The sequence below is a fragment of the Toxorhynchites rutilus genome, chromosome 2 (genome assembly GCF_029784135.1).
Source record: "Toxorhynchites rutilus septentrionalis strain SRP chromosome 2, ASM2978413v1, whole genome shotgun sequence".
In the NCBI taxonomy this organism is placed as follows: Eukaryota; Metazoa; Arthropoda; class Insecta; order Diptera; family Culicidae; genus Toxorhynchites; species Toxorhynchites rutilus.
In genome coordinates this window covers 166604392-166624695 of record NC_073745.1, presented here as the reverse complement: position 1 = coordinate 166624695, position 20304 = coordinate 166604392, and the positions used below count along the sequence as shown (strand labels likewise).

At 43.0% G+C, this 20304-nt stretch overlaps 2 protein-coding genes across 9 annotated transcripts in view; both read left to right on the top strand.

Moving 5' to 3' along the window:
• Positions 1-19052, top strand: part of LOC129768998 (anoctamin-1) — a 61020-nt gene extending 41968 nt beyond the window's left edge. Inside the window, exons 11-17 of one of the 6 annotated variants that reach the window (XM_055770976.1) lie at positions 14784-15016; positions 15084-15452; positions 16360-16606; positions 16660-16865; positions 16922-17203; positions 17808-17946; positions 18004-19052. In XM_055770976.1, the coding sequence (XP_055626951.1) occupies positions 14784-15016; positions 15084-15452; positions 16360-16606; positions 16660-16865; positions 16922-17203; positions 17808-17946; positions 18004-18182 (1655 nt within the window). In that variant the 3' untranslated portion in view covers positions 18183-19052. The other 5 variants (XM_055770978.1, XM_055770977.1, XM_055770982.1 and 2 more) reach the window with 5 other exon arrangements.
• LOC129768996 (uncharacterized) lies at positions 2461-6783 on the top strand. Of its 3 annotated transcripts, XM_055770975.1 has the most exons (3): positions 2461-3250; positions 3319-3391; positions 3446-6783. In XM_055770975.1, exon 3 carries the CDS (start codon positions 3525-3527, stop codon positions 6639-6641), a length of 3117 nt encoding a protein of 1038 aa, XP_055626950.1. In that variant the 5' UTR covers positions 2461-3250; positions 3319-3391; positions 3446-3524; the 3' UTR covers positions 6642-6783. The 3 variants fall into 3 exon arrangements, with proteins under 3 accessions (XP_055626950.1, XP_055626948.1, XP_055626949.1); XM_055770973.1 differs by having other exon boundaries at positions 3319-6783; XM_055770974.1 differs by having other exon boundaries at positions 2461-3391.
• Positions 19053-20304: the final 1252 nt, after the last annotated feature.

Here is a 20304-nt window from a genome sequence, read left to right as displayed (position 1 = left end):
TTTCCTCGATACTGGAAGCCCACCAGTGGTTAATACCAACTCGATAACCACCTGTTAATAGCACTTGATTGAAACATATTTGGTCACAGTGTTACATGGATAGAAAACATTCAATCAAACTCTTTCACATGAATATATTTTGAAAATTCCCAAAGGAACTGGCAGATTATTTTCCAGCAATGATTAGATCTTTCCGGAACTTTCTCGATGCTGAATGGCATCCTAACGGAAAGAGTTCTGCGCGTGTATGTGTCGATCCTTCGCCGTCCACCTCCTCCAGCACGTTAGGCAACGATGTTGTCTTGTCGATGTCCTCACGAAAAATGAATGTGTCTCACAACCAGAATATCGCTTAAGTATGCTATTTGTGTGTGATTGAATCGAGAGAAGGTGTGGTTTACGATGGCAATTTGGAAGGCAAACTAGAGGGGAATGAACTCTCTGAGCTCGGAACTTTCGGCGACTGAGCAATAATCGATTGCGGGCGCATACAATATTGGATACGGAAATATCCTACTGATGGGGAAGAATAATCTTCTGAAGCTATCCTGTTAATTGCGATTGATTGAAAAACCACAAAACCAAATGTATTTGGTCACAGTGTTACATGGATAGAAAACATTCAATTAAACTCTTTCACATGAATATATTTTGAAAATTCCCAAAGGAACTGGCAGATTATTTTCAGTAACGATTTGATATTTCCACATTTTCCTCGATACTGGAAGCCCACCAGTGGTTAATGCCAACTCGATAACCACCTGTTAATAGCACTTGATTGAAACATATTTGGTCACAGTGTAACATGGATAGAAAACATTCAATTAAACTCTTTCACATGAATATATTTTGAAAATTCCCAGAGGAACTGGCAGATTATTTTCAGTAACGATTTGATATTTCCACATTTTCCTCGATACTGGAAGCCCACCAGTGGTTAATGCCAACTCGATAACCACCTGTTAATAGCACTTGATTGAAACATATTTGGTCACAGTGTAACATGGATAGAAAACATTCAATTAAACTCTTTCACATGAATATATTTTGAAAATTCCCAAAGGAACTGGCAGATTATTTTCAGTAACGATTAGATATTCCCACATTTTCCTCGATACTGGAAGCCCACCATTGGTTAATGCCAACTCGATAACCACCTGTTAATAGCACTTGATTGAAACATATTTGGTCACAGTGTAACATGGATAGAAAACATTCAATTAAACTCTTTCACATGAATATATTTTGAAAATTCCCAGAGGAACTGGCAGATTATTTTCAGTAACGATTAGTTATTTCCACATTTTACTCGATACTGGAAGCCCACCAGTGGTTAATGCCAACTCGATAACCACCTGTTAATAGCACTTGATTGAAACATATTTGGTCACAGTGTTACATGGATAGAAATCGTTCAATTAAACTCTTTCACATGAATATATTTTGAAAATTCCCAAAGGAACTGGCAGATTATTTTCAGTAACGATTAGATATTTCCACATTTTCCTCGATACTGGAAGCCCACCAGTGGTTAATGCCAACTCGATAACCACCTGTTAATAGCACTTGATTGAAACATATTTGGTCACAGTGTAACATGGATTGAAAACATTCAATTAAACTCTTTCACATGAATATATTTTGAAAATTCCCAGAGGAACTGGCAGATTATTTTCAGTAACGATTAGTTATTTCCACATTTTCCTCGATACTGGAAGCCCACCAGTGGTTAATGCCAACTCGATAACCACCTGTTAATAGCACTTGATTGAAACATATTTGGTCACAGTGTTACATGGATAGAAATCGTTCAATTAAACTCTTTCACATGAATATATTTTGAAAATTCCCATAGGAACTGGCAGATTATTTTCAGTAACGATTAGATATTTCCACATTTTCCTCGATACTGGAAGCCCACCAGTGGTTAATGCCAACTCGATAACCACCTGTTAATAGCACTTGATTGAAACATATTTGGTCACAGTGTAACATGGATAGAAAACATTCAATTAAGCTCTTTCACATGAATATATTTTGAAAATTCCCAGAGGAACTGGCAGATTATTTTCAGTAACGATTAGATATTTCCACATTTTCCTCGATACTGGAAGCCCACCAGTGGTTAATGCCAACTCGATAACCACCTGTTAATAGCCGCGCGTGTATGTGTGTGTAGCGATGTCTTCCCAGGGAACCATTTGTGGCATCACTCTCCTCCTGATAGATTCCCTTCTGGCCTAGGGTGCACAAACAGGCTCTTGGTGACACCGTTCATCCGCGCTTTCATGATAAATAAAGAGCTTCACCGCAACAGCGACAACATGCTCCAATTGCTGTTCTATTAGAACTGAGTGGATTTCCGAGCGCCGCTCGCTTATATACCGATTGGTGATTTCAATAGCCTGTTTTGAAAGCAATTTTAAGACTATTGAAACAAGTTTTTGGATCAAAAAGTAACAAGTATATAACGCATAGACATTTTATCTTTCGAATGAAGTGTTTATCATACCATTTCGTTCAGTTGTTTAGGAGCTATTAACGCTCAAAATCTCGGTCTCCGGCGTAACGCTTTTGTTTTCGAAACTTTGATTTTACACCCCGGTATAGAAATGAAAGACGTAGTCCTACGTCAAAAATTCGATTCCGGTCGCGCACTCCAAACGAAAAACAAACACATTTTTGAACATTTATTTGGTGGAAAATTTGTTCGGTAAGTTTATTTTCATTAGTATTTTACGTTCGATATCAAATTTTGTTATTATGGTAACAAAAAATTACAGTTTTTCGGTGAAAACCATAACCCGCCTTGAGGTGGTGTTGGGCAGTTGAACGAAAAAAAATCAGACACCTGCTGAAGTGTAATCTACTGAAAATTAACATCGGATACAGCTGTTCTGCAGAAATTGGGTCTATTTTCGTGGTTGTTATTAGTTTGTTTTCTAGCACGGTATGGGGACATGACGAAGTAGATCCTGAAGACGTCTTCGGGAGCGATGGTGAATACTACTGTTGACGGTACCGTCGAGCTGGCCACCCTGCCTCAACCGGTTCTACCGTTCCGATGATAAGCTGTCAGCAGCGATGATGTGACGTATAGAAGCTGTAGGAAAAATGAACATAACAAACCAAAACAACAGGAGAACTAACGTGTAGTGAAATAGTCAGAAAAATAAAGTATAGTAGCATTCAGGTGAAATTTGATAAAAACTTATAATCTAGTTCTAAACCTACTTACGAACTGGATAAGGTAAAATTACTTATATTAATATATTACGCTAGAGCCTAATTATACTATTAAACCTACGAATTACTTAGGATCTAGATTTAACCTAAAATTCGACGGTGAATTGAAAGGCCCTATTGAACCTATTGAACGGGCCACTGAAATGTAAGGAAATGAAATGATTATGCTATCTGAAATTAATGCCAAATTAATTTGCAGTTTGAAGCAGTTGAATAAAACTCGCTACAGGAATCAGTGCGTTGCCTTTCTTTGCTGTCGTAACAAACTTCAAAATTTCATGATGAGCAACCCATCAAATTCCGGACCAAAGGTTGGATGTGCTGGATGCACCATACCAGAAGATGCGGAAAATATGGTCCAATGTGACGCATGCGATACTTGGTGGCACTTCAGCTGTGCTGGAGTCGCCGATTCGATCGCCGATCGTGCATGGATATGCATTCGATGTAAACCTCACTCCCGTGCATCGTCGAGAGCCAGTGTCGCTAGTCGGTCATCATCGCACTTAACGGATAGCATGGCCAGATTGCGGGAACGCCAGGAGTTGGAGAAACAACGAGCGGAGATTGGACTGGAAAAGAAGTTCTTGAAGGAGCAAAAGGAACTACTGGAAGTTTCGATTGCCGCTGAGGAAGAGAGAAGGAGCCGAGTGAGTCGAGTGAGTCGAGCGGACAGCATCGGAAGAGTGAACGATTGGATTGAAAATAGCGCGAATCCACAATCTAGCGCGGCAGGCGGAAATCAAATGCCAGCAGCTTCGGAGATCCAGCAGCATAATCTTCAATCCACTGATTTGAATTCCGATGCGACAGTAGGAGGTATTGTCGAGGAATTTCCCTTAGCTGCGCCGTCCGACGTTAACATCCCTCACCATAGTTCCCCTCTTCGAGATCGAACCATCCCAACATTCGACACTACCGAAGATCTAAGCCACCTACTAGTACCTACGATAGAAGATAACGTGGATCGGCGAGAGACTATGAATCTGGTCCGTGACTTGCGAGCCAGATTGGAGCAGTGTTTAGCGCAGTCGGAACCAACCGTCCCTCACATGACTCACTTACAGCGACAATTGGAATTGTGCCGGATGGCAATGGAAGCGATGCATTCAACCGTACATCGTTTGTCAATAATGCCTCCAACAGGAGGACTGACTACCGAAGGTACAACTGGCGAAGACGGACTGCCGCGACAGAGCGCAAAATCACTTGGTGTGCCGTCTCCTAGCGTATTACCTTCTAACCCTAATCCTAACGTATCACCTGGTAAGTGTCATGCCTCTGAAAATCAAACCGATCAAGCGAAAGAAAGCAATATCTCTCAATCAATACTATGTCCAACTATGCAAACTCCCCGAAACGAGCAGCAGCGTTTAGCCCACGCGCACTCAAATATAATAAAGAATCATACTATCTTGCAAAAACAGACTAGTCAATGTACACCTTCCTCCTTCGTATCAACTCAATTGCCCCCCATACCAGAGTCGTCAGAAAAACAGCTTGCAATGCAGCAGCCTACGATGCCATCAATGACTCCGCCTTCGGTTCAGTCTTCAGTGATGCAGCCATCAGTGCAGCAACCTACGCTGCCATCGTTAGCGCAGCAATCTTCCACTCAGTCGTTAGTACCTCCACTTCAGCAAATTTCTCTGCAGAATCCTCAAATGCAGTGTCTCCGGGTGCAATTTCCGCCGATGCCGCAGAATTCAACGCAACATCAGTCGTCTCAGCATCTACCGGTAATGCAGGTTCCAAGGCAGCCTGCTTCGGTGCAGAAGATTCCAGCGCAGCAGCTTCCGGTACAGTCCACTCCGTGGCAACCTTATCAGGTACAACGATCTCCAGTGCAGTATCCACATGTGCAGCAACCACCAGCGCAGTATCCACAGGTGCAGTGTCATCCGATGATGCAGTATTCAGTTCAGGATTTACCTATGCGACAATCCCATATACAGCAACCTCCGATGCAGCAGCATCCACTGTACTCTCTCCCTATACAGCAGCCCCCAGCGCAGTACCCGCAAACGCAGCAGTCGACGATCCAGCCTGAAGCACAATTTGCACCGATGCAGCAGTCAACGTATCAGTCTCCTTTACAGCCGCTTCAAGCGCAAACTCCACCGACGCAGCAGTTTCTGATGCAGCAGCCTTCGACTAATAATCCTCCGAGCTCTTGGGAAGAACCACCACCAGATTGGAACCAGGACGAGGGAGAGTCGATACCTACTCCACGACAACTTACATCACGTCAATCTTTGGCGCGCGATCTTCCGACGTTCTCAGGCGATCCAGCCGAATGGCCGATATTTATCTCCAATTTTGAGTATACGACGACGACATGCGGTTACACTCACGGGGAGAACATGGTTCGGCTCCAAAGATGCCTGAGAGGCCGTGCACTGGAGAGCGTTCGAAGTCGTCTTGTATTTCCGGCAGCAGTACCGCAGGTGATAGAGACTCTACGCATGAGATATGGGCGACCAGAGTTGCTTATCAACGCTTTGCTGCAGAAAGTTAGAGCTATGCCCGCCCCTCGAGGAGATAAGCTGGAGGCTCTTATCGAATACGGGATGGTCGTTCAAGAGCTGTGCGATCATATTGAAGCAGCTAACGAGAGAGCGCATTTGACGAATCCTACCCTACTACAGGAACTCGTCGGAAAGTTGCCTGCGGATCAGAAATTGATGTGGGCCGGCTACAAGCGAGGATGTGATGTAGTTGATTTGAAAACCTTCAGTGACTATATGACTGGGGTGATGCAAGACGCTTCAAGCGTAGTGCTGTATGAATCGGACCCACAAAAGAACACCGCAAGAGAGAAATCGAAAGTGTACGTCAATTCACATAAGGCCGACGAGACAGCCACTACAACGACAACCCAGCTTAAGACCAGTAGGTGTTTACATTGCGAGAAAGAAGGTCACAAGATTCGCGAGTGCCAAGCGTTTAGAGCGCTCTCAATCGATGATCGATGGCGACGGGTTAGGGCACTAACCTTGTGTCAAATTTGTCTGTATGGACACGGCAGAAGAGCATGCCGTATTAGCAGCAAGTGCAACGTAAACGGTTGTCAGTTCAAACACCATCCATTGCTGCACGGGAAAGCAACGACACCAGTAACGCAATTAGCGAATATCAATACCCATCGGCCCCAGGATTCCGGTGTTTTGTTCCGGATCTTACCCGTGACGTTGTACGGGTACGGCTTTGCTTTTTTGGACGAGGGGTCATCATTAACCCTGGTCGAGGACGGTCTGGTAGCGCAGCTTGGCATAGCAGGAGACTCGCAACCACTTTGTCTGAGGTGGACCGGAAATACGTCAAGAGTAGAGAAGAATTCAAAGACGGTGACGATTACTGTTTCGGGATTGGACCACAGCGTCGTTACCAATTAGTGAATGCCCGCACGGTACAGAATTTGGACTTACCGATGCAATCCTTCGATGTAGAGAGGGCAACAAAGAGGTTTGCTCACCTGAGGCAGTTGCCGATTCAAAGCTACCATAACGCTAGACCAGCAATTCTGATCGGGTTAGACAACCTGAAGCTGGCAGTGCCGTTGAAGACGAGAGAGGGAGATGGATCCGGACCGATCGCTGCCAAAACGCGATTAGGATGGTGTGTCTACGGACGTCAAGGTTCACAGCTCAACGAAGGATTCAGCTTCCATATCTGCGGCTGCAACAGGGACGACGAGCTACACGAAGCTGTTAAACAGTTCTTTGCTGTGGAGGAGAGTGGAGTAAGGCAGCTTGGGGACTGTCTCAGCGCGGAAGAACAGCGAGCTCAAGAAATGCTGGAAAAAACGACGAAGCGTATCGGCCGACACTACGAAACAGGTTTACTGTGGACGGAAGAAGAAATAGAGTTACCTGACAGCTACGGTATGGCATTGCAAAGGCATCAGTGTCTACAACGAAGGATGGACCGCAACACAGCTCTACGTGAGAATATCAGTCGTCAAATAAAAGAGTACGTAGAAAAGGGTTATGCACATAGAGCGACGCCGGCCGAATTGGAGAATGCGAACCCCAGGAAAGCTTGGTTTTTACCATTGGGAGCAGTTACGAACCCAAACAAACCTGGAAAGGTGCGACTCATCTGGGATGCAGCGGCGAAGGCCTCCGGTGTATCACTGAACAGTGTACTGCTGAAAGGACCGGACCAGCTTACCCTCTTACCCGCTGTACTTTTCCGTTTTCGTCTGTACTATATTGCTGTTAGTGCAGACATAGAACAAATGTTCCACCAATTGGGTATAATACAGGATGACAAAAACTCATTACGCTTTCTGTGGAGCGATACTGCGGATGGGCCGGTCCAAATCTACCTGATGGACGTTGCGACGTTCGGTGCTACGTGCTCACCTGCTTCGGCGCAGTACGTCAAAAACGTGAATGCCCAGGAACACATCAAGCAATACCCAAGAGTTGTCGAAGGAATTTTAAAGAGCCACTATGTCGATGATTACCTCGACAGTTTCGGCACCGAAACGCAAGCGGTGAAGGTTTCGGCAGAAGTACGGCTGATTCATCACAACGGAGGATTCCATCTACGAAACTGGAGATCAAACAATGAAAGGGTCCTAACGGAACTCGGAGAACCAGCTGTAATAGACAGCAAGAACCTTAACCTAGATTGCGGCGAACAAGTGGATCGCGTGCTTGGAATGCTGTGGACCTCAAGCTCTGACGAATTGAGCTTCTCCACCCGTATGAGCGATGAAGTTACGAACCTTCTGCACCATGACACCCGGCCGACGAAACGTCAGGTACTGCGGTGCGTAATGTCGTTGTTCGATCCCCTGGGATTACTTGCGCCGTTTATAATCCATGGAAAGGTACTTATCCAAGAATTGTGGCGAGCTGGAACGCAGTGGGATGAAACAGTAAGCGATGAAGTGTTCGAAAACTGGAACCGCTGGACAAGGATGATAGAGTTCATTTCAACATTGAGAATACCCAGATGTTATTTTCCCCGAGCCACAGAAGACACGTATGAGGATGCTCAGCTTCACGTATTTGTCGATGCAAGTGAGATTGCTTATTCGTGTGCAGCTTATATCCGAACGACCGTAGGCGACTGTGTGTTAGTTTCCGGAAAATCCAAGGTAGCTCCGCTAAAACCGATGTCCATCCCGAGGCTCGAGCTGCAAGCATGCGTCCTTGGGGCGCGTCTTCTTAAATTCGTGCAAGACAATCATCCGGTTGTGTTCTCCAAGAGATTCCTTTGGACAGACTCTTCGACAGCAAGATCTTGGATACGGTCGGACCCGCGACGCTACAAACCCTTCGTAGCTCATCGGGTAGGCGAGATATTGGAGATCACGGATGTCAGTGAATGGCGGTGGGTACCGTCCAAACTTAACCCTGCAGATGAAGCTACCAAGTGGGGCCGAGGACCTTATTTCCACTCAGATAGCCAATGGTTTAACGGGCCGGATTTCCTGCGACTTCCCGAGGAGAAATGGCCGCAAATGACTGGAACGGTGGAGGTGACAACCGAAGATGCTAGACCTTCGGTGTTGTTTCATTTCGCGATGGAACCAGTGCTGGATTTCGAACGATTTTCGACCTGGAAGAGGATGTTACGCACTACGGCTTACGTTCTACGTTTCTTCTTCAACATCTCTAAACCGGAACAGAAGCGGTGCGGATCCCTTACACAAGCTGAACTGCTCAACGCTGAACGGACGATAATGAAGCTGGTCCAACGAGAAAGCTATCCAGACGAAACGGCGGTTCTTGAACAGAGAGATTCTCAACAAAAAGGTCATGGGTCCATTGATCGAAACAGCAAGCTGTACCAATTAATGCCCGCAGTAGATGAAAATGGTTTGCTGAGGCAACAAAGTCGTGTAGCTGCGGCAAAAGAATTGGAATTCGATGCCCGGTTTCCATTCATCCTGCCACCAATGCACCGAGCAGTGAGACTTCTGGTAGAAGATTATCATCGTCGCTATCGACATGCGAACAACGAAACCGTCGTTAACGAACTGCGCCAGCGCTTTACCATCTCGAGTCTACGTCAGCTTGTTAAGTCAGTGGTCTATAAGTGTCAGCTGTGCAAGATCGGCAAGGCACGTCCCAGCAATCCACCGATGGCGGCACTTCCTCCAGCCCGCCTAGCGATGCATTACCGTCCGTTCACCTACGTAGGCCTGGATTATTTTGGCCCGTTCCTGACGAAAGTTGGAAGGTCGAACGTGAAGAGATGGATCGCCCTCTTTACGTGTCTCACCGTTCGGGCTGTTCATCTTGAAGTTGCCTATAGTCTGTCAACGGCTTCCTGTATCTCCTGTGTACGACGATTCGTCGGTCGTCGAGGGTCGCCAATGGAAATTTTTAGCGACAACGGTACGAACTTCCAAGGTGCGGAACGTGAGCAGATCGACAAAGAGTTGTCTGTGACATTCACCAGCACAACGACGAAGTGGAGTTTCATACCTCCCGGGGCTCCACACATGGGGGGCGCTTGGGAAAGGTTGGTACGGTCTGTCAAGTCGGCTATGAAGGATGCATACATGGAGGGGAAATTAAACGATGAAGAACTTTTAACGCTGGTTGTAGAAGCGGAGAGAACTTTTAATTCGAGGCCTCTGACATACTTACCCCTTGACTCCGAGGAGTCAGAAGCTTTAACACCCAATCACTTCCTTTTGGGAAATTCTAGTGGAGCGAAGCAGACTGGTGTGGGGATTAGCGAATCCCAAAATAATTTGCGGGAAACCTAGGGTGGAATTCGACGGCAACTGGACAAGTTCTGGCAGCGTTTTCTGATCGAATATCTACCGGTCATCCGTAGGCAACCAAAATGGTTCGCCGAAACCAAACCTTTGCAGGTCGGCGATCTAGTGCTGGTTGCAGACGGAGGAAAGCGCAACGAATGGGCCCGAGGCAAAGTGACCCAGGTCTTCCAAGGCTGTGACGGCAAGATTCGGCAAGCCTTAGTGCGAACGCAACAGGGAACCTTCAGGCGACCGACATCAAAACTCGCCGTGCTCGACGTGGATGCTCGTGCTGTCCCAGAAGACGGTGGGAAGCACCGGGGGGAGGATGTTGACGGTACCGTCGAGCTGGCCACCCTGTCTCAACCGGTTCTACCGTTCCAATGATAAGCTGTCAGCAGCGATGATGTGACGTATAGAAGCTGTAGGAAAAATGAACATAACAAACCAAAACAACAGGAGAACTAACGTGTAGTGAAATAGTCAGAAAAATAAAGTATAGTAGCATTCAGGTGAAATTTGATAAAAACTTATAATCTAGTTCTAAACCTACTTACGAACTAGATAAGGTAAAATTACTTATATTAATATATTACGCTAGAGCCTAATTATACTATTAAACCTACGAATTACTTAGGATCTAGATTTAACCTAAAATTCGACGGTGAATTGAAAGGCCAACCTATTGAACGGGCCACTGAAATGTAAGGAAATGAAATGATAATGCTATCTGAAATTAATGCCAAATTAATTTGCAGTTTGAAGCAGTTGAATAAAACTCGCTACAGGAATCAGTGCGTTGCCTTTCTTTGCTGTCGTAACAACTACAATGACCAGGAAATTGAAGTACAACAAAAAAGAGAGATAAAAAGCAGTCAAATGTGTCAGGCCTACTTGTAGGATCCGGAAAGTTTACTGGATCCCCAGACAAAACTGATACAAAGTTTACTGAATTTAAAAACATAAAAAATTCTGATTTTTTTGGAATCCTCATTCAAATATTCATTTACCGAACTTTCCGACGGAGGTTACGAAATCCTATCAAGCCCAGATGTTTTGTAAAACTCCCGGTCGTCCACGTATGATCACCACAAAAAAAAACTATGGATGGGTTATACCTGTGATAAAACCGCAAGGCTGACGTAGGACTGCCGTTGGCTTAGTAATCAATTGTATTTCTTCAATTAGCAATAATCCCACCTCGGATGTTCCTCATTGGGTACGATATCGCCGCTGCGCAGATCTATCTTTTTGTGTATTGATCAAGAATCCAATAATTTATTATTGATTAAACTAGTGAATGAATGAAACTATTTACGAATTTAATTGCAATCAAATCCCAGTTTTAGTCAATTCATGCATTATGGTAGAAGTTATCGCAGTAAATAGTTATTAACATTTTGCCTAATCCTCAAACGGTATGCGTAGAAGTTCAGTAAGCTGGCGACATGAAGAGATACCTTCTAATACAGTCTTCAATAATCGAGCCAAGGCGTGGCATTTGTACCCGCTTTTGTAGACCGTGTTAGCAAAACGAATTCCGGAGTGTAAAGATGCATGGAGGTATAAAAGTATTGCCGACTTGAATGTATCTGCAATGCCGATTTTTCCAACTTCTTGGTTTCAGAATCTGTATTGGGAAAACACATTCCGGTTTACAAAAATGCAAGCGAGTACAAAAGTACCCGCAGCTTGCATCTATTTTGCGATGCCGATTTCTTCAGGCTCCATGATTTAGAAGTCTGTGTTAGGGAAACATTCCAATTTGCAGAACCGCAACCGAGTACGAAAGTACCCGCAGCTTGCATCTATTTTGAAATAACAATTTCCCCTGGCTCCATGGTTCTCAAGCCTATGTTAGGGAAACATTCCAATTTCTAGATACGCAAGCGTGTATAAAAGTACCGGCTGCTTGCATCTATTTTGCAATGTCGATTTCCCCAGGCTCCATGGTTTTGAAGTCTGTGTTAGGGAAACATCCATCCATTCCATCGATCGTACTTCAATCGCTGCGCAATCATAACTGAGTGGATTTCCGAGTGGCACTGGCTTATGTACCGATTGGTGTGATTTCAATAGCCTGTTTTGAAGGCAATTTTAAAGCTATTGAAACAAGTTTTTGGATCAAAAAGTAACAAGCATATAACGCGTAGATATTTTATCTTTCGAATGAAGTGTTTATCATACCATTTAGTTCAGTTGTTTAGGAACTATTAACGCTCCAAATCTCGTTCTCCGGCGTAACGCTTTCGTTTTCGAAACTTTGAACTTACACCCCACTATAGAAATTAAAGACGTAGTCCTACGTCAAAAATCACTTCGAAGCGAGCGTATGTTCCACCCTCTGATGTCAGGCATGATAGAATGGATCATTTTCCAGATATTCCGGGAAGAGGGCTTGTAAAAACTCGAGATGCAAATCAGAATCGCATGTCATATTCCATAAATGCGACATCAATTTACATTTGCAGCCAAACCAGAATTGTTTTTATGCTTTCCATCATAAGGAATAACTACTACGAATAGTTAAAAAAAAGATTATTTTCGACCAGATGCCCAACCCCGCCTTAACCCCGAATAAAAAAAATGGGTTTTAGATGGTTAAGCGCTCACATTTTTGAATGGAGTAGCTTCACTGTTTTCGCCATCACGGTTAGAGTTCGACTGATAGAGCTGTAAATTTTTTTCTGCTTACTTATGGGTTACTATGATTGATGCTGCATGGGCAGTTTCGTCAGTGCGAGTGAAGGTAAACTCATAAAAAATCGGCAATTTTTGTTCATTTTTTTAATGCAAACATTATGGGCTACGCAAATCCTTGAAGTCCAACAAACTCCGACCCCGTACAAAGTGTACCATGTAAAAATCTCTAATTCGACCGGTTGTTCTCTATGGATACGAAGCATGGACCATGCTTGAAGAGGACTCACAAGCACTTGGTGTTTTCGAACGCCCTGCAAAGATGGTTTTCGCAGTAGGTTCCAGTAGGTTCAAGATGGAGCTCAGCACACGAACTGGTTGGACCAAGCGGAGCAGGACTTGGCAAGAATAGGTGCGGTCGAGAATTTGAGAACTGCAGCAATGGATCGGGTTTATTCACGAAAAATTGTGAAGAAGACCTAATATTTGAATGGGAGGTAGTATTATTATAAATAAATAGTTTTTCATTTAGAAGAATGATCACGATTTTACAATGTATTGAAATTATATATTTTCAATGATTTTCAGGTTTTAACTTATTTTTCAGGTTTTAACTTATTTTTCACATTGTGTTTTGTTTGTTGTTGCGAAAACTTTCCTGCTTATTTTATTTTGCCCATTCGTCTTTCTCGCTCTAACTCAACAAACCACGTGGATATGCGGATCTCAACGCCGCCATCATGCATAAAGGCACATGCTTAACTCTTGTCTTTTTGATTTGCTGCATGCACACAAAGGAAGGCCACACGCACACACACACTACATGCTCACTAACCTTTCTTCGAACCTGATGCGTGGCGCTCTCTGCTGAGTTCCCTCAGCGCCCTTTGCTCTCCACGCTGAGTCGTCCTCTCGTCAACCGGAAGCCTCTCTTTGCTGGGTCCCTTTGTGCAGCCAACAATCTCCCAGCAATCGTACCACAACCTCGTGGGCTAGGCGAAACATCGCCTAATCATCCTGATACAAGTGATATCACCGTCGCGGTATTCATTTATCACTACTCGCGGTCACTACGACGCGATTCACCCAAACGATTCTGTCTACACCTCATAATACGATCGTAAAGCAGGCAAACTAATCGATTACTTGCGGCGTATCCGCCCGTTACAAGAATACACTTTTCTTCCTTTAATCGCACTTTTTATCAAAGCCAATACACCGCACAACGCACGCAACAAACACGCGGCCAAGTAAAAATGGCGGACACTAAATCGCCGCGTAAGACAATCGTTTCTTTTTGGCGAATGTACTAAGCACCACACCCGATGGCCAATTCCAAAAGCTAAGAGCTGAACGGACACTTCCAAACCGGATCTGAACGGAAAAGCACTTCCGTGGGATGAAGATCCACCGCTTCCTGGGGAAAACAGGCACTTCGAAAAATTCTTCAATTGTGAGCGACACGGCATCACACCACAGCTTTTCCGTATTCGAGCGGGACCGCACGGCCGTTCTTGTTGGCGTTATGGTTTCTTCACTCCGCGGGCACAATTTTCTTTTCGCGCGAGATAGTACAATTGATCGAGCTTGTACGCGGCGCCATTATTTCACCTCGTGGGCACAGAAAAATTTCCGTTACGTACGAGACGGAGCACTCGACCGTTCGGGTTGACGATCTAACAACTTCTCCCGTTCCTTAGTGTGGCCTAGCGTGGCTTCGCTTTGGCTGGTTTGTGTGTTGGTAAACACCACACTCGCCACCAACATTTCTTCGTCACAGCTTTCGGCTGTCTTTCCGTCGTTTGCGATCATCTCCCGCAACCGGGATAGGTTGTTGCATGAGAGCGCCGTGTGTAGCGTGTGAATTGTGTTGTGACTAACTAACATGCAGCAAATGTGACCTGATGTCACAATCGCCTCTAACGCGACACTGAGGGGTGCCTCGGTGTGTCCAATTAGGGGGAAATCTTTGTATAAGAATTTTTACTCATGAAATAGATTCATGCAGCATTTTTGTGTGTTCGAATTTTTCGTGTTCAACCTTTAAATGCATTAATTGTGTCATGGCACTAGCATATATGAAGGTATTGCACCTTCATTTTAATTCATCTCTGAGTCTAGGATATCAAAAGATTCAAGTTTGCATAAAATCAATACTTTCTGTCCGCAGCCACATTATTTCTCGAGCTATGGAAGCGTTATTCCGCCGAAATAACCCACCGATGGGATCTTACTGGATTCGATGTCTATGAAGAACACCCACGCCCCCAGTACCTAGCACGATTAGCACACGTTCGAACGAAAAGGATCAACGCTGTGACAAATACCGAAGAACCTCTTGTACCTTTTTGGCGAATGAAGCTACCCGCGACGATACTAAGTTTTTCGGTTATTTTGCTACTAGTAAGGACATGTGCATTGAGATGTATACTTTATATTTCCTTATGCTCAACTTCGATGTTTCTTGAAGGTGTGTCTTGCAATAGTTGCCGTACTTGCCGTCGTTCTTTATAGGATGTCAGTGCTAGCTACCCTCAGCGTTTATGGAGATGAAGTCACTACGTCCGTCGCCATTCTTTTCACGACTGCCACCGCTGCCACAATCAACTTATGCCTCATCGTTGTTTTCAACTGGATGTACACCTACCTCGCGGAATGGTTAACTGAACAAGAATTACTCAGGACACAAACCGAATTCGATGACTCTCTAACATTAAAAATATATCTTCTTCAATTTGTAAATTATTACGCTTCTATATTCTACATAGCATTTTTTAAAGGAAAATTTGTTGGATATCCGGGAAACTACAATAGATTTTTCAATTTTAGACAAGAAGAGGTGATTGGAAGTCTTTTGTTATAATGAACATATCTCGCGTAACTTTTGAAAAGGTCCAATGTAACATTTTCGCCAACTCGAGAAAAGTGGAGGCGATCTGGCGTAGTGGTAACATCCATGCCTCTCACGCTGAAGGTCACGAGTTCAATTCTCACTCCCGACATTCTTCCAAAAATGGAAGTAAAAAGTGACGAACCAGCCAAATGAGTTGAAAATCACTATAATACAGATAAAAAAAAAAAAAAAAAAAAAAAAAAAAACTCGAGAAAAACGTAGTTGAAGACCCGAACATTATTTCGCGAATTGTCTTAAAAGCTATCAATCTTTATCACTGTTTTCACCACTAGCTGTCAAGAATAACTTCGTAAAACCAATCGTAACTATTGTTCCGTGATTTGAGATTAAGGTTGAAGCCTCGGAGCGAAAAATGTTACATTGGACGTTTTGACTGCCCGCGTTTGCACATTGGACATTTGACAATTTGAAACTAACTAATAAACAACAATCCAAATATCAGCATTTCGTTCTAAAGACTGATTATAATTGTTATCACTCGTTGAATTGCACTGAAATCGATAACAACACCCGTAAGAAACAAATTCCAAAACGACCGAAGTACGACTGCGAGTTGTTTTGACTGCTTTGTTACTTCGGACGTTTCGGCCGTCGGAGGAAAGTGGCGTCCGAAGTAACAGCCGGGTGCTTAAAATTCGATTCTGTACATTGGATATTTTTTGTATCGGCGACAAAAAGATCAAGAAGATAGATACGTGAACGATTGTTTTTGTAATACATTCAATGATTGGAAACTAATAGCGTGTATCCATTAACTCGATTTGTTTACATTTGTTACATAGGACCTTTTCAAAAGTTACGCGAGATATGTAATATTTTCCTTCTTCGTCAGTGTGGTTTCGGAGGTTGTTTGATGGAGCTGTGTATTCAACTTGGAATCATCATGATCGGCAAACAGGCTGTGAATACTGTTCTCGAAATGGCGCTCCCTGTTTTCTACAGATGGCTCAACTCGTTTAAAGTACGAATTGGGAAAGAACGTAATCAATCGTTAAAAAGTAAAGGCCAACGTTTTGTGAAAGATCTGAAATTAGTTGAGTGGGGTTCGCGAGGATTGTTCCCAGAATATCTTGAAATGGGTATAAAACATTAACCACAAATGTAAGCATTGTTTGATTTTCTTTTTTTTCAGTTTTACAATACGGATTTGTAACAATTTTTGTTGCTGCCTTCCCTTTAGCTCCATTCTTTGCCTTACTCAACAATGTTCTCGAAATGCGCCTTGATGCCAAAAAGCTTTTGACTTATTATCGCCGACCGGTTTCGCAACGAGTTCGCGATATTGGTATTTGGTATCGTATTTTAGATAGTATAGGGAAATTGAGTGTTATAACTAATGTAAGAATCAATATCTATAGAGTACTTATTTCATAACTTCAAGTTATCTTTTCCAGGGGTTTATAATAGCATTCACATCGGATTTTATCCCAAAGATTATATATCGTATCGCCGTTTCATCGGATGGTTCCTTAAATGGTTACCTCAACTACACGTTATCGTATTTCAACACTACTGATTTCCAGAAAGGAAGTGAACCCTTCCAATCACAATACAATGTTACGATCTGTCGCTATCCGGACTTTCGAGAGCCGCCATGGTCAAATAGGCCTTATGAAAGGACACCCATGTACTGGCTCATCATGGCGGCACGATTGGCTTTTGTAGTTATATTTGAGGTAAAATTATTAGGTGTATCGGTAAGTTTCTTCGGTTTTACAACAGATGACGTAACTTGATTATTATTCCAGTGAGTCAAATTTCCAGATGTTCCTTGGAAAGCTACTGTCATTGTGCGTCCTTTTCAGTATATGTCAAAAAGTTGAAGTGTAAACAATATAGTTTTTTGCCACTTCGAATGTGTCGAATTTCGTACCAACGAGAGTGTTCTTGCGGAAAGTGTTACTTTGGCCGCATGTCGCGAAACCGATCAAAACATACTTGGAAACGCTGAAATGGAGGTCCTATCCCAACCGCCGTATTCTTCAGACATTGCTCCGTCCAATTACTTACTTGATCAGCACTTCTCCAATTTTGTTGAAGTCAAAAAATTGGATCGATTCGTGGTTAGCCGACGAACTGGCCGACTATTTCCGCAAATGGATCCGTGAATTGCCAAAAAGATTGGAAAAAGTTATGACTAGCGATGAGCAATACTTTGAATATTAAATTTGTAACCATTTTTGCAGAATAAAGCATTAATTTTTGAAAAAAAACGAAGAAACTTACCGGTACTCTTATTATGTATGTGTAGATCTATTATATGTTTTTTTTTTTCAACAGAATGTGGTAGCATGTGTTATAATATTAGTTCGTTGGTGTATTCCTAATATGTCTCAAGAGCTGCGAGATCAAATTCGACGAGAGGCGTACATCACCAACGAAATTATTATTAAGCAAGAAACTTTACGCGCAAGAATGGGTATAAAGCATTGAAATTGTCCTGTATTCGCTTTTCTCATTAGATAGTATTTTGCAGATCGGGAGCGAAATGCTGCCACAGATGAACATAGCAAAGAGCAACTACCAAAGTCTGAAAACGACACCCTTGTGCAATTGGAGCGAATCGCCTCCGGTAATTTCTCCGGATCACAACTAGACTTATTTATACATAATGAACGAGAAGCACAAATATTAGATAGACGAAAAATATTGTGAGATAAATTACAAGAATAAGAGTTGACTTTCACAAATTTTAATTAATGAAATTAATTGAATTCGGGTAGAACGAATGTTTTGAGCGTTTATTAGATCAATTTGGCATAATATTCAGTGGCGTCGAGTAATGCCTTCTGGCTCGGGGCACAATTGCCGCCTCCCTATCGACGCCACTGACGACATTCAAGCAAAAAAGTTAGCATGTAGAGCTCCGCACCGCTATTGCTGCGTTTTCCATTTAGACCGTATCAAGAGCGAGTGAGTACTCAACGGGGAATATAATATCAGAGAAATTTGTTTGATAAAAAGAAGACAATCAAAAATTTGACTAAAAGTGGCTACATTCTTGTAATGCATTCGAAAACAACTCATATTTCATTTTTTTTTGTAATTAACGGTTCCAGTCACCAACCGCCGCCTAAAAAAAAGTCCATTGCCAGTTCACATGGGTCGACTACACGGAAAGTTCAATGTCGGTTCCCAGAAACCGACACGGGGTTCATTATGTTGAAAGTGTTCGAAATTGTTTTTAGTTACGTCGCAACAGCATTATCGGATTAATCGAGATTCACTAATATAAGGAAATGTTGCACTCTTTCCAGAAAAAATTGAACTAAAACCGTTAGCACCGTGTCATAGGGCACTAGGATATATATTACATAACGCTCAGAACTTCCGTTCTAACTTCAGTTAATGTTATACGTCTATGTTACATGCTGTGAAATTATTAACCAAAATTTAATTAACCAAATCAATTTTATATGTTATTCTCATGTGCTTGTTACTTAAACTAGGTTAATACATTTTAAATTTTCTTTAGAGTTCTTCGCTTTCTGTGATTTTTTACTCTCTAAATATATATTTTTTGCTGTATATTTATTGTTACTCTATTTCTAACGTCTCGACGTCTAAAATGTGATTTTCCTGAGTTAGAATATATTAGAATTATCACCGCAGTCTCAGTCACCATTCTATCCTGGATTCCTCGAGTCAAGAAGACGCACTACGCTAGATATGGGGTACATACTAGCGGGGCGTTGCTGATTAATGGTCAGCTGCATCCCAATAGGAAGTATCCCGTGTCGGACACACGTACAGAGTATTGGAGACAGCAACATCACAATTACGAAAACACTTGTAATACTAACCTCGAGCCAACCGCGAGTAATCGGTTACATATTACTAACATAGTTGAAAGGCAAACATTGTCGAAATATTGAACTCCAGGCCCCCGTCAGGCTGACGCCATATGAGCCTTAATAAAAATACATATTTTGGATAAAAAAAATTATAAGAGGTTGTGTCCAAGATACGACCGCATTGTTGACGTAGAACTACACTATTATTTTATATAAGTCGCCACACATTGCTGGCTTGAAACTACTAGGAATATAAACACTTCTCATCATTTTGCGCTATTCTCAAAAGAAACGCTTCTGATAATATTACTGGCCTCAAAAAAAGTCGCATTACTTTCTCATGCTCGAGAGGAGCGCAGTTGTCACCATTAGTGGAGAAGGTTTTGCTACTGGCAAGTGAAACCTAAGCACATACAACATCCCAGAACGACATTTACTTTCTTGGTGATTAAACAAGCGAAATAAACTCTTTTTGTTAATAACATCGAAAACAGTAGCATTGCTTCATTATGATCAATATTAGCGCGAATGCAATCTTAGTTGAAGGCAGTTTTGCGACTGGCACGCGAACCCAAATAACTTATAACATTCCAGTAAGACATTCAAGATACTTGGTATTCCCCAAATAATTTTTTGGCGCACAACCTTAACGCCTGCTTCGTCATAACGTCAGTTTAATGCATTGATGCATTCTCAAAGGCACCATAGAAGCCCTTATTATGACGAAAAACAAACAATGTTAACTGCTTTGAAAAAGACTGAATTATGCCACACAGCTTGTACTCTTCTGTAACACCCATCGATGCGAATTCGCTGATCAGTTTGTCAAGAGCGACCGCCTTCACCACCAGCGGGGGGAGCTTGATTTTGATTGCTGCCTGGGTAACGGTGTTTACATTTTCTGACTGACACGCCGAAATCGCCTACTTAGCTGTTGTTCGATGCGGTGTCACCACTCGCGAAGGCTCGGTTCAGTGCGAGCG